The sequence below is a fragment of the Periplaneta americana genome, chromosome 16, assembly GCF_040183065.1.
Source record: "Periplaneta americana isolate PAMFEO1 chromosome 16, P.americana_PAMFEO1_priV1, whole genome shotgun sequence".
NCBI classification, from domain to species: domain Eukaryota; kingdom Metazoa; phylum Arthropoda; class Insecta; order Blattodea; family Blattidae; genus Periplaneta; species Periplaneta americana.
In genome coordinates, this window is record NC_091132.1 from 165,391,161 (window position 1) to 165,408,839 (window position 17,679).

At 34.6% G+C, this 17,679-nt stretch overlaps 1 protein-coding gene across 2 annotated transcripts in view; it reads left to right on the forward strand.

Annotated features, from left to right (window-relative positions):
- Positions 1-793: 793 nt before the first annotated feature.
- Positions 794-17,679, forward strand: part of LOC138691776 (zinc finger protein 91-like) — a 42,195-nt gene continuing 25,309 nt past the window's right edge. The window contains exons 1-5 of one of the 2 annotated variants that reach the window (XM_069814152.1): positions 794-867; positions 1,109-1,206; positions 4,480-4,617; positions 9,073-9,146; positions 12,671-16,560. In XM_069814152.1, coding sequence (XP_069670253.1) covers positions 1,114-1,206; positions 4,480-4,617; positions 9,073-9,146; positions 12,671-14,645 — 2,280 coding nt within the window. In that variant the 5' untranslated portion in view covers positions 794-867; positions 1,109-1,113 and the 3' untranslated portion in view covers positions 14,646-16,560. Of the gene's footprint in view, positions 868-1,108; positions 1,207-4,479; positions 4,618-9,072; positions 9,147-12,670; positions 16,561-17,679 lie in introns of those variants that run through there. The other variant, XM_069814153.1, reaches the window with a different exon arrangement.

Here is a 17,679-nt window from a genome sequence, read left to right on the forward strand (position 1 = left end):
TTCTCGAGAAGGGGACAAACCAAGGACTCTTTGGACGCCAAACAAGAAATCGCGTGTTTGCAGGAGACATTTCAAAGAAGCTGATTTCAGCATTAGCACAACATTAAAACGTTTGCTTCCTAATGTGGTACCATCCGTCTTTGATGATTTTCCAAAACATAAACAAAATGTTTCAAACATAAGTAGACGCAACAAAAGAAGGATAACAGAAGTGGTGAATAACATCCATCCTGCTAATAAAAATAAACCCAATGTTGAACATAGTACATCAGCTTTCAATGAAGCAAATGTTTCAATTGAAGAAATCTATGAAGCACATAAAAAAACTATAGCCACACAGTGCTTAATTGAAAGTAAAAACAACGTAAAAAAAATACTAGGACAATTCGGAAACAAAATCAGCTTATTGGAAAACTAAGACAGACAATATGTAATTTAAAAAGCAAATTATAAAGATAGCTTAACAAACTTCAAATAACACTGTAATATGCTTGGCATATTTATATTACTCGTACTCAATCAGTAATGCACAATTAATCGAACTATTTTCACGATACACAATGCTTTGTAATGATACTATTCATCATTTCTTAGGGCAGCGAGGCGAACCTAGCGGCAGAAATTGTCATGACTCACAGAGACCTACTCTCGATCGTGCTATGCGCCAGCTTGTGTAATCTCGTAAGCAACGGTCTATTCCAACGAGTTAGAAAGAGAAGACTACTTTCTCTTTCTAACTCGTTGGCCTATGGACTGCTTTTTCTTGTTAGTGTCACTGCCACTTAGATCTGAGTGAACACTCCAACTCGACTGTGTATCTTAATTTGGAACGCTGATATACATTTCCTGGAAGTGTATAATTATATTGTAAGTAAACAAGGGCTTTGATCATGAATATATTATTATTCTAGATTGAATAAGGTAAATGTATTACTTCAGTATAAGTGGTTTCTGATTACAGCGGGACATACTTTCCGCGAGAGTATCAATATTCATAGCCTATGTGGTCCATATTCGGGGTAAAAAATCTCAGATTGTAACAACGAGTAAAGACGTTTTCCCAACAGATAAGATCTGCAAATGGATGTCAGTTTGTTAATTCTTTCAGTTACGATGGATGTGATCAAGGCGGAACTCGAGGTCGACCCACTGTCTCTAGAAACAGGTGACGACACAGATGAGGATGAGAAGAAACCTTTATTAGAGGTATATTATAAGCCATTACTATCTGCTTTTTTATATGCGACATTTATATAAATATAAATTTACTTTACAACATAAAGTGTTCATCTCTGAAATTATATTCAATGGACTTAATAAAAAAAATCTTGCAGATTCTCGTTTTCCTTGTCACCATAGCACATCTTGTACATATTTTTACGGGTAAACCATTTGAGAATTGATCAGAGTTCTTAATTTAGAATAAAGTTTACAGGAAGCTTTATTGAAACTTTTTTTCATAAACCATTCTCACTTTTTAATATTTTACAACATGTCTGATGCAACACTTGTTATAAACTAGGCCATATTGACATCTGTAGCATCCATATGTTGCAGCACATATGCCTTCAACTTCTACTTGCGACCTCTTTAGTTACCTAACATACGAGTATGTATAATCTTTTTCTTTATAGTTTTTCTAAAATAAATCGTATTTTGTAAACTATGTATAGGATCGGCACTTAATACGCTGGCTTGCAATGTAACTTATGAGATTAAAATGTGATTACCTGGGTTGATTTTTTTTTTTTTTTTTTTTTGTGGTTGATCATTTGCGATGCATGTGTAAAATATAATTAAATGTTTCACAACGCATTTAGTTTTCAAGTAGTTGCAGAAGGATAGTATAGAAGGTCCAGCAGCTTAGCAGTGTATTAATTATTAGCGATTATTATTATTATTATTATTATTATTATTATTATTATTATTATTTCCTACCAATTTTTGTTATTGTCTAAGTAACATTTAACTAACTTCCATTATTCACTTTCATGCTTTTTACGGTCTAAATATTAATGTAATAACTATAACAATGTAAGCCAGTTGTATTCATTAACTTAGTGAGCATGATGAAAATTGTTCACATTGTCAATTAATATAGATAAATACAATATAATATTTGTTACTCAGTCAAATGACAAATCAATGTAAATAATGACTTATATTATATGATCATTAAGTTTTATACACATAAATTACATATTGCAAACGTTTTCGCCCATTCAGGCATCTTCAGGTACAATTATACAATATCTCAATATCAAACTGTATAGTCATTACATTGGTGGTAGGTAAACTATTTAAAATTGATGATGTACAACATCTCCATAATTAAAATTTAATGTTACAGGTCATAAAATTAAAATAATATTAAAATTAGAAACAACGTAGTGTTATGATTTAAACTTCATAATATTCTGTGGAACTGTTGTTCAGTAGAGTTCAATGATTGATGGGTTATTCTGAAATATATAAATATAAAATAGAGGTGGCAAATTATCAAATTTAAAAGTACGATTGGAATGGATAAAGAAAGTACTCACGTCGTTTGAACGTGGCAACTGAAACATCCTACATTTGAAGTAGTTATCTGTAAAGAAATAATAAATCAAAATTTTGAAGAATTTGAAAATGATTATAAATGTTAATTTATAAGCGTACTTACGAAGATGTGAGACGTCCTGCTGCTATCGGACCTGTAGCTAATATGACGTGGGCGAAGTGAGTGTTCGTGTAAACAACTATAGCGGAAGGATATTGCGTTGTCATTTGACTGAGTAACAAATATTATAGGCCTATTGTATTTATCTACAGTTGTATTCAGTTAGAATATTAGACTCTCGCTGGGCGGAAAGAAGGCCTATTGGCCTTAGCTCTGCCAGATGAAGTAAATAAATTATTATTATTACTTACTTCATCATATGTTTCTGTTCTTCGAGAAGTTCATTGAAGCCACTCGCATGCCTCAGTTGGCTAAGACGCTTGCCTGCCAATCCAGAGTTGCGCGGGTTCGATTCACGCTTGGCCTGATTCCCTGGTTTGATTTGTCCGTGGCTTTCCCGAACCATAATGTGAGTGTTACATAATCTGTGTCGAGAGCTCTGCCTCATGTCTCCAAATACCATCTCTCTATCACCAATCCCATCGACGGAAAATAATCTAGTAGTTGTTGCACCATCATTAAATAATCAAGTAAAAACATTTAATTCATTAAAACTGCATATGAGTAATGTTTTTGCACAGGTTATATACATTTTCATATGAATCCTGACCCTATTCGTCATAGTGTAAGGCCAGTAACTCACTTGTAGAGTTTTCGCCAGTGAGAAATGTATTCCGAGAAATTAAAAAAATTGATAGCATGGATTCAAATGGACGTCTACACACTGGAAGAGATTCTCGCTCAAGGCAAAAACCTCGCGCGAGTTTCTCGCTGGAATCGGCAGCTCAGCTAATTGTCTTGACTCATTTATCAAAGATGTTTTACATTTATACTCTTTATGACGATTGAATGTAGAAAAAGATATCATAGGTGGCGATAAATTGCATTGTTTTTATTTCAAAATGAGGAAAGATGGCTGATAATTGCAGTCAAACAATTATAGAACTTGTACGATGTCACCCATAGGCCTATTTATATGATACACGGGATGAAAACTATAAAAACACGAAACTTAAAGAAGAAATCTGGAGACAAATATCAGATATTCTCAAAATAAATAGGGCTATATTTTATTTTGATGAGATTTAATAGTATTGATTAAACATTTGAAATAATGCATCTGTGTATCTTAACAGTTTACGTAATTTTAAGTAATCAGAATATAGCAAAGATTTCTCTATCATATCATGAATGGCAACAAAAAAAAAACTGTGTTCAATTGAACCTGAAATAACGCCCAAACTTATCATCATTCAAATGGAAACCATTGTCCAAAACTCGCCCTTATTTTCGTAAGATACAATGTGATTTTCAGATATTTCTGTGTTTAATTTTAGGCCTACTTCATCTTTTCAAGAACAAAATATTTTCATGTAACTCCATTTCATCATCATCTGAATACTCAGATTCAACTTAGCGTTCGTACGTAATTTGTAAAGTACGGCAATATACTTACAGGTTATATATTTAAGTACGACAATATACGTAGATACATAACGTATAATATTTCCCCCGAGTGATTACTATAATCAGATAATTGCTTTGTGCATGAAGGCAGTGCATAGATGATCATAGCGAGATGTGATCTGTGATAGCGAGAACTCGCCAAGTGTGTGGAGGAGGCTCTTCGCCTCTTTCTCGCAACACATTTCTCGCTGGCGAAAACTCTGCAAGTGTGTTACGGGCCTAAAGCACGTGTTTTGGTTTTTATTGAGGCTGAGGCGTATCAACAAATAGGGAGCAGCTTATAACAATAGTAGTCGTCTTCTAACACCCTGTAATAAATTGTTCATTCTATATATCTGTTTGTACTGCAGGAACGGAATCTTTTGCATCAGCCTATGACAGATATAAAGGAGGAATATGAGGACCAGTGCCATGATCTCACATCTGAGATAAAATTTGAGGAAGATCCGGTGCCAGTTTCGTTCCCTGTGGTGAAAGATGAACCTGAGGTGAGTGGAGCACAAGGAATGCACTGTGCGTTCTACTTCCAGTTTTTATCTTGCATTTTGATTCTAACAGACACTACCTATTTACAACAGTACTTGTAGTGCCTTTTACTCTATGCTACAGACAAAAAACTTAAAACAATTTTTTATTACAAGTGATGTCATGTTGCAGAGAACTAATGTTGGAATTTTATCACTGTTTATGTTTCAAATACGAAAAAGAAATTGCTTGTCACGCTAACTCTTCATTGTTGAAAAGCAAGACATTCCCACAGCGTGTTTGAAAAAATGTTGTTATTAAGGGCATGACTTCTTCTTGTCTTCTCTGTGTCTTTGTCCAAAATTCTTAATACTTTTTACCATTTCCAAATAATTGATTTTGCTTAAATTTATCTACAAACATTATCTTCTGGCTTAGTCTGTTTATGACCTCTTGTTTTTAAACATTTTTTTTTTTTTTTTTGCAGTTTATATTCTTTGTAGAACATGATGTTATCCGTAGAGAAAAGATATTTTAAAACTTTACGATAAAATATGTAGCTGATTTTGAGTGAATTCCAGAATACGTTCTAAATTCTGCAATATGTTCTGATACATACGTGCAGGTACAGCATGCAAGGAACTGTTTACTCTTATTCTGTCAGTGAATTGCGTTTATTTTTAATACAAGTGGACAAACGTAAAATTAGAAACATCAATTTACCAATTTTAAAATGACTAGAAATAAAATATGAATTTCAATTTTCTTGTTCTTCTTATGAGTAGACACCAAATTAGTTGAAATTCTCGGGAAAGTTATCAATTGTATTGTTTTGTATTGTATTTATTAACAGTCCATGGAATTCATACATTGCTTTACAGCTAGGATATGGAACAAGTAAAAAAACTTAATACTATTATAAAGTCTTACTTTATAGTCACAGTCTAGATAAAATATATACGGACGAGATTTACAATATAGTCTACTAGTACAACACAAAAGTTTTAGTATCAATATCAGGAAGTGTTATTGAATGTCATGAATTCACCTACAGATTAGAAGGTGTGAGAAATTAGATACTTCTTTAATTTGGCCCTAAATAATCTTATGTTTTGAGTTTCATTTTGTATATCGATATGGAGGCTATTAAAAATTTTTACTGCCATCTAACGCACTCCTTTTTGATAGCATGATAGTCTTGCCGATGGAGTATGAAAGTAATTTTTTGACGTGTATTTATGCTGTGAACTGTTGAATTAGTTACAAAGTTTTCACGATTACATACGAGGAAGATTATTAATGAAAAGATATACTGACAAGCCATTGGCATTATTTGTAGTTTTTTAAAATAGTCCTACACGATTCCCTAGACTTGGCACATACATTATCCTAATTACTCTTTTTTGTAATAGAAATTATTGTTACTATCTGTGGAATTTCCCCAGAATATTATTCCTAAACTCATTATCGAGTGGATGTATGCAAAGTATATTGTTTTTAAGGTATTGATATTTACTGTCTTTTGCATAGATCTAATAGCAAAACAAGCTGAATTTAGTTTGGGGTAATTTCTTTAATATGATTTTTCCAATTTAACACATTATCGATTTTTAAGCCAAGAAATTTGGTTGTTGTTGTTTCTAATAGGGATCTATTGTTAATTATTGCGCAATAAATTTGCGAGGTTGAATTTGGACAGTATTTAAATTGAATTATGTTAGTTTTGTTACAATTTAATACCAATTTATTGACTGAGAACCAGTCATTACAGTCATTAAATGGTTGAACTTTTTTTTTTTACCTTGGGATTTCATTGAAGTGGATTTTTATGGCAGGCAGAGTAACTATCTCATGCCTCCATGTTTAAATTGCTTTCAGTGCACTTCATTAGAATCAGGTACCCAGCTTCGAAGCCGTTAGCCCTGTGAACTTACAGTATATTTATTTTCCCCTATTATCATAGTACAGGTTATCTAAGAAATTAACAAGTTCTTTGTGATAGTACAAGAGAAAGAGTGGGGAAGTGGTCCGTGGCCCATTTCTTTTAGGGCTCATCCCGACATTTGTCTATTGCTCAAGGGAAACCACGGAAGAACCTTGAGCAGGATGAGGTGTCGTGCTGACGACAAGCCAGTTGGCTACAATGGGGTTATGAATATTGTGTGGTGGGAGGGTGTCATTTAATCATCATTTAAAGTGCTGCAACATTAAAATACATATTAATTATTTACAAAGAATAAAAAGCATCTATGCAGCCAATAGCGTGATGACCCTGAAACAGAGAAATTACATTATTAGTGCATTTATAGATTATGTCTGTCCATAGAGTCAAGTGGTTGTCTAGTGTTCAAGTTGCTATTCGTCTTGTACGTTGTCGTTCCAAGCTAAATGGTGGAGTACGTTCTTAGGTCGTTTGTGCTTATCTAAAGCAGGGTTGTAGTTACCGAGGGAGGAAACTAGTGGGTTGTTGCTGCTGTACGACTTGGTGTACGTGCAGAAGGCTTGATGTGAGATAAATTCTTGAATTGTACAAATTTCTAGTTCCGTATGAATCAATCTAACTGGTGTAACTCTAGGTAGGCCTGTAACGAATCTTAAAAGTTTGTTTTGGAAAACCTGTAATTTTTTAAGAACTGTAATAAATGCGTGTCCCCAAGTGGCACAAGCATATAATATTACTGATCTGATTAAAGTTTTATACAAAATCAAGGCTGTATGTATGTTTAAATGTCTGCTTTTATTTAAAATTGGGTACAGCTCCACCATTCTAGAATTGGCAAGTCTGAGTTTCTGTTGTACGTGTTCAAGAAACGTAAGCCGTCTGTCCAGTGTCACTCCGAGATATTTTACTGAAGTTTTCCATTGGATTTGTGATCCATTTTGTGTGATTTATTCCCGGTCTATTGAATTTATTTCTTCTGGTTGAATTTCTTTTCTGAACCAGACCAGTATATACCTGGTAATGTAAAAATGTTAAGCAATACAAAGACATAGTTTAGACAATGTTACAAAAAGGGGAGTTCTACGAATTTCTTGTCCAAAGGTGTGGTGTTATGATTACCATGTCTGACCGCAAAATTGGTGCACCTGTGTCCAGATACTGGTGGGAACAAGTTACCTATTTCAAATTTTTTCTGAGGTTATTTCTTATACTTTTCAGAGCAAATGCTGGGTAACTTGCGGCAATGGACAATGAAATCGTTGTGCTGGCATTATGACTTTAATTTCACTAAGACATTAGATAGCTAAAGTGTCGTAAAATAAAGCTTTTACAAAATCCACCAAATTCGTCACTTGAAATTGAATCATTCGTCCATAAATAACTTCTGCTATTATACAGTAGTTAAAATAGTTATTCTAGAACAATCATTATCCTCCAGTTTGCCACGGCACACGTGAAAGTTCCGCTGGTGTGCGGAAGACTTCCGAATGCGGCTCAACTCAGCCTCCAGTAAACACAGTGTAGGTGTGTGAGCAGCAGAGAAGGAATGACTGACACACATCTAGGGTAGCCAGATTAGTAAAATTGGGATGTCGTGCCAATCTTTAAAAATATCGTCTTCTACTTGGCTTTATGAAAGACAATGTCTCGTGGATTAAATGCCTTAGGAACACATGTAATGGTATTGTATGTTCTCAAATTTCCCAAATAAAGAAATTTCCACGCTGATATTGAGTTGTAATAATTTTCTGTCATTCAGGTTTGCGTTTCTATCATGGACATTAAATAAAGTTACAAAAATTGTGTTATTTTTATTTGTGAATAATATGTTTTTTTTTTCTTTCTTTTGCACCAGGCACCTTTTCACCATTCTCGATCTGTTGACTTATAAATAAATCATATGAAATCGAAAATGTATTTAATATATTAATGCATATACATATACCTCATTTATTTGTATTTTATAGTATATTCATTTGTCCACACATATGGAGTAACGGTTAGGTCATCTGGCTGCGAATCCAGATGGCACAGGTTCGATTCCCAGCCGGGACAAGTTACCTGGTTGAAGTTTTTCTGGGGTTTTCCCTCAACCCAATAAGTGCTAATGCTGTGTAACTTTCCGTGCTGGACTCCAGAATCGTTTCACCGGCATTATCACCTTCATCTCATTCAGAGGCGAAATATCTTAAGATGTTGATAAAGCGTCCTAAAATAACCTACTTAAAATGAAGTATACTCATTTCCTCGCAAAACCCTCGACATTCCGCTTGGTAACAACCGATTATATAAGTGTGTTACAGCATTTTAAACTAGTAGTACATCTTTAGTGTGGAACATGTTAAAAGATGTAAGAAAAAAAAGAAAGCTGTTCTACAAGAAAAAGATGTGCCCCATGAATTGTATGTCCCAAGAATTGTCTTTTATTAGCTAGATTCTACTAGGCCTAATAAGACTTAAGTGCAGTTGTGTGGCAACTAAAATCGATGCGCTTTTATTGATGCAATCTTTTTGTTTTTTTGCTCTGTATTTGTAGGAAGAGCAGAGGGACTTCAATGAGGAGCCAGGGGTGGAAGTGACGGCAGAGAAAACCGAAGTTTACGCTGTAACGTGAGTGTTTTATATTAGTCCTCACGTAGTGAGTTCATTGTGTCTGAAATGTCCGTTTTCTTGACTGTTCATAAACACCATAATACATTCAATAGGAGCTTATGCAAGTCCTAAATCTCCTACAGACATATGAAATACTTCTCTCATTTGAGTCACTGAATGCTTTAATGTCGTTGAGTACGACTGTACTTACGTGTAAAGCAAAGAAAAAGAAGTTTGGTAAGGCCATATACTTTTATAGTTGTAAATTACATTCTTGCAGATCTTTGAAAGCATTATTACTGGTTTAACCTTTGCAAAACAACAACATACCAAGTTAGAGATAATACAAATACAAATTCTCCCTTGACTGTTAGACTTTAAAAAAGGAATAGCTATGTTAAACTCGAAGTTAAATATGCATTTATATATGGATTTGTTCAATGTTGGCCATAGCCATAGCCATAGCCTATCTTTCTCGTTGACCAATTAAACGATACGAAAGGACGTGTTTCAACCAATCATGTCTGATTATCGCTACAATTTTACCACTTTCCTAGAGTTTGTTTCTTTTTATCAGGTCCCTAGCATTCCTTTCTTTGTTTGCCAACATTTCAAACTGCAGATTCTTTACGGCACTATAAAACATACTTCGCAATCGTTTACCGGTAGACAATCAATTGAAAATGGCAGCTTTCTTCAAACGTTTTGGTGAAACTAACATTAGTGTACCAGTAATATAATTTTACTAAGTCAGTTAATATCTATTTAATTGTATTAGAGTACTTTATTTCTTCTAATCTTTATACACTTTCTTCTGTTTTTGATACCTCCCTACCATTTGTTTCTTTGGTTGCCAACATTTCAAACTGCAATTACTTTACGGTACTATAAAACATACTTTGTGATCGTTATTTATTTACCGCATACATAGTCAACTGAAAATGGCGACTCTGTTTAAACATTTTAGTGAAGCTGGCATTAGTCAAATAGAATTTTAGAAGTCAATTAATATCTTATTGTATTAGAGTTCTGTATTTCTTCTAATCTTCATATACTTTCACGTAGTCGTGTAATAGTCAATTAAATCTCACTCAAGTTTTTCTTTTCTCTACATAAATCAAAAATTTCTGTGAGATTACTGTTGATAATACTTAATACAAACGGGACTCAGAAATGTTCCAGTGCCAAATTTTAAAGTGACCAACTTAACAATATATAAACAATTTGTATATCACAATAATAAGGGATAGAAAAGTTATGACATATTTGCAATACCGAATATCAAAACAATAGCAAAAAATAACATGCTTATGTCGTAATAAAAAAGTAAAGCAAGCCAGGTGACTTTGGGCAGAGATGTTTGTTAAAAATAAGTCCTACCTAAGAGTTCAGTAACGTTCTGTAATCCTTACGAAATTTGTTATACAAGTGAAGTCCAAATTGTTGAGAATTTTGATACTTGGAACATTAGTCTTATATTATTTCTTCTTTTTCTTCTTATTCTTCTTAAGGCACTACAGCTTCATTGAAGTTTAGGTCTTCTCAACTATCTGATTCCGTTTCTCTCTATCTTGTACAATTTTGGGCTAATTCTGAATCCTTAATAATTTTATATGTTTCCATCTATTTTTTGGTCTTCCTGTTGCTCTTGTTGTTAGAGGTTGCCACTGGTAGATCTTATTCACCAATCTATCATTTTGCATTCGGTTTACATGTCCAAACTATCCTAGCCTCTGAGTTTTTATAAAATGTATTACTTTTTTATTTTTAATTGTCTTATTTAATTCCATGTAGGTTTGGATCCTCTGTGTCCCATCTTTTTCTTTGATTGGTCGCATTATCCTACGCAAAATTTTCCTTTCAAAAATCAAAAGCTTTTGTTTTATCGTTTCCTTGAACACCTAGGTTTGCATGAATACGTCACAATTGGTCTTATAGTTGTTTTATATAGTTTGAATTTTGCTGATTTCGATATTAATTTACTTTTGAACAACATTTTGTTCTCAAATTATGCTTTATTGCCCGGGCAATTCTCTCATTTATTTCTTCTTCTATACTATTATTTTGGTATATAATGGAATCTAAATATTTAAACGAATGTACTCTGTCATAACTATTATTTTATATTTTTAAGATCTTTTGTTGCTCTGTTTTTTGTGTTATTGTTTAAATATTTAGTTCTAGCAATACAGGATTACAAAATGTTTATTGCAAGCAAAAGTTACATACATTAACAAAGATTTTACAATATTATTGTAATACTGGTATATGAATATTCTTCAAAATTCGAAATTGATTACAAATATCATAGTCAAATAGTCTACATATTACAAATTATTGTATAAATAATTTATTATGTGTTATTAACTGTCAATCCTTATTTGCCTGATTTTTCTTTCAATAATTTGAAAGTTTCAACTAGTGCTGACATATTTCTTGTTCTTATTACTATACCATCTGCGTATGCCATGCATTCTTTTAGTCTGGTACTTACGTTACCTTTTAGTTCTACTTGCTTTATTATTTACTCAATTACAATGCTAAATAAACTTGTTGCTAATGGATCACCTTGTTTGACGCCAATGTTTATTTCAAATTCTTCACTGAATTTATAGTTTATTTTAATTTTGACTCTAGTATTTTGAACTGTCAGTGTTACTAATCTTATTAATTTGTCTGGTATTTGATAGTGTGTTAAACATTCTATAATCTTCTTTCTAGTTACTCAGTCAAAAGCTCGTTCATAGTCAATGATTATATTATGTAATTCAATTTTATATTCATGACATTTTTCGAATATTTGTCTTATTATAAATGTATTAATAATAGTCGATCTGTTCGAACGAAAGCCCATTTGACAGACGTCCAGAATTTCTTCAGTTTTCTCTGTTAATCTTTGATTTAAAATAGCGGCAAATATTTTATATGCAATATTTAGTAAAGTAATTGGTCTATAATTATCACAATTTAATTTAACACCCTTATATATATATTAGAGTTATTATACCTTCATTCCATTGTTTTGGTAACTGTTCTTCATTCCATATTTCAACCATTAGACTAAATAACTCTTGTTGTAATGTTCTTCATCCATATTTAATTAATTCAGGATATATGTTATCTGACCCTCTGCCTTATTTCTTTTGAGATTGTTAATTATATAACAAATTTCATTAAAAGATGGGATTGCGCCTTTCTCCATATTAGTGGTGTTTGGTATTTCACTTGGAGGTCTCTTTTGATTTGCTAGTTCAATTGAATTTAATAATTTGCAGAAGTAATTTTTCCATTCATTTAGTACTTGTCCTATTTGCGTGACTAGGTTTCCTTCTTTGTCTCTACACATGATAAGAAAAGTTGTTGGTTACGTTTTTTTTCAATATCTTTAAAAAAATATTCTTCACTCATTCTTTTTCTGCATAAATTATTTACAAGAATGAATCCCTAATGGTAATATATGGATTAGTTTTGATTTGAATATTCAATAATTGAATGTATATTTGTTGTGACTATTTAATAGATTTATACTATATTTACTTCAGGATTGAAGCTACCGATGACAGGAAAGTGTCATCAGATTTCGACAGTTTTTCAGTTGAAGAGAACGAGACTGTGTGTCAGATTCCCAAGAATTCAGGTTCCTCGGGAAAACCTGTGCGGTCTCGTGACGATGAAAAGCAACTGGAATTTGAATTGCCTAATATTTGTTTCTCTAAGTCGGCAAAACTGAAGAAGAAACCTTTCACATGCGATATTTGTCATAAGTGTTTTTCAAACACAAGAAACTTAAAAGCTCATGAACGTGTGCACACACACGAAAAACCTTTTAAATGCAATGTTTGTAATAAGTGTTTCTCTCAGTTGTCTAGCCTAAGAAGTCATGAACGACTGCACACAGGCGAGAAACCTTTTAAATGTGATGTTTGTGGCAAGTGTTTCCGTCGTTCCAATACCCTCAATAACCACAAACTTACCCATTCAGGCGAAAAACCTTTCATGTGCGCGTTTTGTGGTAAGTTTTTTTCGTTATTGGACACTTTAAGAAACCATGAACGCATACACACGGGCGACAAACGCTTCAAATGTGACGTTTGTGGCATGCATTTCTCGCAATTGAGTAAATTAAGATCCCATCAACGTTGCCGTCACACAAACGAGAAACCTTTCAAATGCGAATTTTGTGATTTGTGTTTCTTCGAGTCTAGGAACCTAAAAATCCATATTCGACGCCACACAGGTGAGAAACCTTTCGTGTGTGATGTTTGCGGTAAGTGTTTTCATGAGTCGCGCAATTTAAGAATACACGGACGTATCCACACGGCCGACAAGCCATTCAGGTGTGATGTTTGCGGTAAGTGTTTTCATGAGTCGCGCAATTTAAAAATACACGAACGTTCGCACACGGCCGAGAAACCTTTCAGGTGTGATGTTTGTGGTAAATGTTTCTCGGACCCTAGTTACGTAAGAACACATGAACGCTCGCACACTGGCGAGAAGCTGTTTAAATGCGATATCTGTGGTGTGAGATTTTCCGTCTTATCCAGCTTGAAAAGACATCTTATCCGGCACACTGGTGAGAAACCTTTCAAGTGTGGTCTATGTGGTAAGTGTTTCACATTTTCTCGTAGCCTAAGAAATCATGACCGCGTGCATACAGGCGAGAAAGCTTTCAAGTGTGATGAGTGTGGTAAGTGTTTGTCGAATCCGAGGAAGTTGAGGGACCATCAACGCGTGCACACAGGAGAGAAACCCTTCAAATGTGGTGTTTGTGGTAAGTGTTTCTCGCATTGGGATAGCCTGAAGAGCCATAAAAACTTGCACTCTGAAAACAAATCTTTCAAATGTGATATTTGTGGGAAGTGTCTCTCGGATTCCAGGTGCCTCAGGAACCATAAACTCCAACACACAGGCGAGAAACCTTTCAAGTGTGATGTTTGTGGTAAGTGCTTCTCGGTTGCAAAGGTGCTAAGAGACCATAAACGCCAACACGAGAGGGCTTTCAAATGTGAAGTTTGTGGTAAGTGCCTCTCGGATTCTAGGAGCCTGAAAGACCATGAAGGCCAGCACACAGGTGAAAAACCTTTCAAGTGTGATGTGTGTGGTAAGTGTTTCTCGGTGCCAAGAGGCCTTAAAAAGCACGAACGCAGACACTCAAGCGGAAAGCCTTTCAAGTGTGATGTTTGTGGTAAGTGTTTCTCGGAATCTTCGAGCCTAGGATTGCATCAGCGCCGACACTCAGGGGAGAAGCCTTTCTTGTGTGATGTTTGTGGTAAGTCTTTCTCGGTTTCGGCAAACCTTAGAAACCATGAACGCCAACACACAGGTGAGAAGCCTTTTACGTGTGATGTGTGTGGTAAGTGTTTCTCGCAGTCGAGGGGCCTAAAAAAACATGCAAGACTGCACACAGGCGAAAAGCCTTTCAAGTGTAATGTATGTGGTAGGTGTTTTTCGGATCCGAGTAGCCGAAGAAGACATGAACTCCGGCACACGGGCGAGAAACCTTTGAAATGCACCTAAAATTCCGTGAACTCAACTCAAAACCGAATAGTCTCAAAAACCTTGATCTTTGTGATACGAGTTTCTTTTTAAAGGCTATGTAAAGTATGTTTTCAAAAATGCTGACGAAAATTTTTGGTAATGCGGTGAAAGTGGGCTGTCTTCCTCTCACTCTTGTAACTTAAAACTTCATGGACGCTAGAACACAGTAGGAAACTTTTAGGCTTGGTGCACAATAAACCTGGAATGCAAAAAAAAAAAAAAAAAAAAATGAGAACGCCTATATAGTTAAAATACATACTTTGAAGTTGAGCATTCACAACTAACAAGAAACTTGCTCGGTAGGAAGTTGATTCTGTGTGTTGCCATCATAAAACTCTTTTCTCATCGTATTTTTTGTGGCATAAAGGCCGTAACGTGATATCTCTTCATCATGTCTAATACAGAAATTCAATACAATTGCTTTCACTATTATTCTACGTATGTCTGACCAGTCTACCTCGTCACTTCAATTCTTAAATATTCTGTGTCATAAATTTTGTAGTTTATTAACCAACTGTTGTTTGTGTTAACTGGCTTGCACTCTTGAAAGTACGCAATTCTTCAAATATGCACAAGTAACATCAGAATAGGTAGTATCTACTTCACATATCGTTATTCACATGCATTGTCTTTTCTTCTCTTAGTTTATTGTAAATAAAAAAGGACTTGTATTCATACAATGTAGTTGTCAAATTTTTACATGTTTGTCATCTTACTTATGTGTACTCATTCATGACTATAAAAATATGTAAAGAAATATCTAACAGGGTGAAATGAAGTTTTGCGCTACTAAAACTATGAAATATAACGGGATTTATGAATTATAGTGTACTAGAGTCCACGACAAATCGGAAGGCGGGTTGTCTGCTAGCGTTTGCGTCGAGAGAGACAGATGGAGAGAGCAAGGTAGCGTACAACATTCCCACATCGTACTTCACGCACGTGCAATACAAATAGCGCAGGAGAGAATTTAAATTATCAAAAGACAATAATGACCTTAGCCGTTGATTACTGTAAGCATGACACCAAACAAACCCTCTTTCCTTCACTAACAATATTCTTTGCACGTTTCTCAATCCCACACCACATGCTTCTGCAGTCGTTTCTTGCACGTTGGCAACGTTGCTGCCAGCATCAAGATGGCCGGCAGCGTTCTGCTCGTTAACGTTTTTATAATAATCATACACCTTAAACACTATTTTCCGCGCCTGCTTGTGTAATACTTGTGTTTTTACAGTCTCTTGTTCCATTTATTTACCTTACATACACATAGTAAATGTTAGTTTTACTTATTCAATGTATTGAAACACTCGCACGTGAACAAACGAACTCAGGAACTGCTTGTTATAGACTGATTCTGATTGGTTCTACTGTACAAGCTTGTGACGTCACATACCAGAAATGCTACGGCGCATATAGGAGCTAACCGCCTTCCGAAATGACGTCTAGTCTAACTATATTGAGTAGAATAAAGTGAATCATTATGAATATGGAGACATTACTTCTTTCAACTATTACATACAAAAATTAGTCCTGTAATATTCAATGAAGAATAAATTTTTCGTAAAATAATAATAATCATTAATTACTTGTTGTAAAGTTTTTATGATGATCCATTATTCTGTCAAATATCTTACGTTTGAAATAATATCGTATGATCATTTTGTAAAAAGGTTTATTTTCATCCTATATATAAATAATCCATCATATCTCACAAGCCCCTCTCTTTCTGGCTAGAAGATCTAATGGTACCTGACAGTTGCACTTAAGCTTGCGGATCTCGTTTTCTACAAAATACGGTTCTGAAACAAGGTATTTTTGGCCATCTTCATCAATAACTCTCTAAGCTATGAGATAACCCATAAGAATAATAGCAACCCACTTCATTCATCTTGCTTACACAATTTCAACTATATTAACGTTTGTCAAGTCTGTTAAATGTACAATTTCTTCTATTAAAGGAAACTATTATGGTATAGTAACTTATTCACTCCAGATTGTTAATTCAAGTTTGAACGGAATGAATAATATCTTTGTATTCTTTAACTGACATACAATTTTTTTTTTCGGAGGAGATTGCATAGAACCTTGTCCTATCTTCCTCTTGTTTCATTACAATATAACCATTATCGTTTATGTTGTAACAATGTCATGATAAAAAAAGAAGCGTTCACACCTGTGGAGTAACGGTTAACGCGTCTGGCCGCGAAACCAGGTGGTCCCGGTTCGATTCCCGGTCGGAGCAAGTTACATGGTTGAGTTTTTTCCGGGATTTTCCCTCAACCCAAGATGAGAAAATGCTGAGTAACTTTCGATGCTGGACCCCGGACTCATTTCACCGGCATTATCTCCTTCATTTCATTCTGACGGTAAATAATCTAAGATGTAAGCGTCGTAAAATAACCTACTAAAGAAATAGAAAATGAGCTGTAATGTTGACAAAAATCATGAGACTGTCAATGAAAACATTGCTTGGTAACAGCACATAGATCAATATATCTGGAAACAGGTAAGTTCCTTTCTATGGCTTGGGATGAGATTTAGGATTACTTTCAGGTCCCGTTTTGTTTCGCCTTGCTGTATTAAAATAGCTCTTGTTTCAAAAAATTAACTTACTTCATGGCAAAGAGACTCAAGGTTTTTGTAACTTGGCCCATTATATATACTGGTAACTTATATATTTAAACTCAAGTGATCCCATTGGAAGAGTCCACTGCATGAATGATGGATGTCACATTCTTGTCGAAAATGAACCAAGGCTGTAAATGCATAGCTTAAGACATATAAAATGTACATAGAGAGTTAAATGGCATTAACACTGATAGAGTCGACCTGGTTGGCAAGTTGGTATAGCGCTGGCCTTCTATGCCCAGCGTTGCGGGTTCGATCCCGGGCCAGGTCGATGGCATATAAGTGTGCTTAAATGCGACAGGCTCATGTCAGTAGAATTACTGGCATGTGAAAGAACTCCTGCGGGACAAAATTCCGGCACATCCGGCGACGCTGATATAAC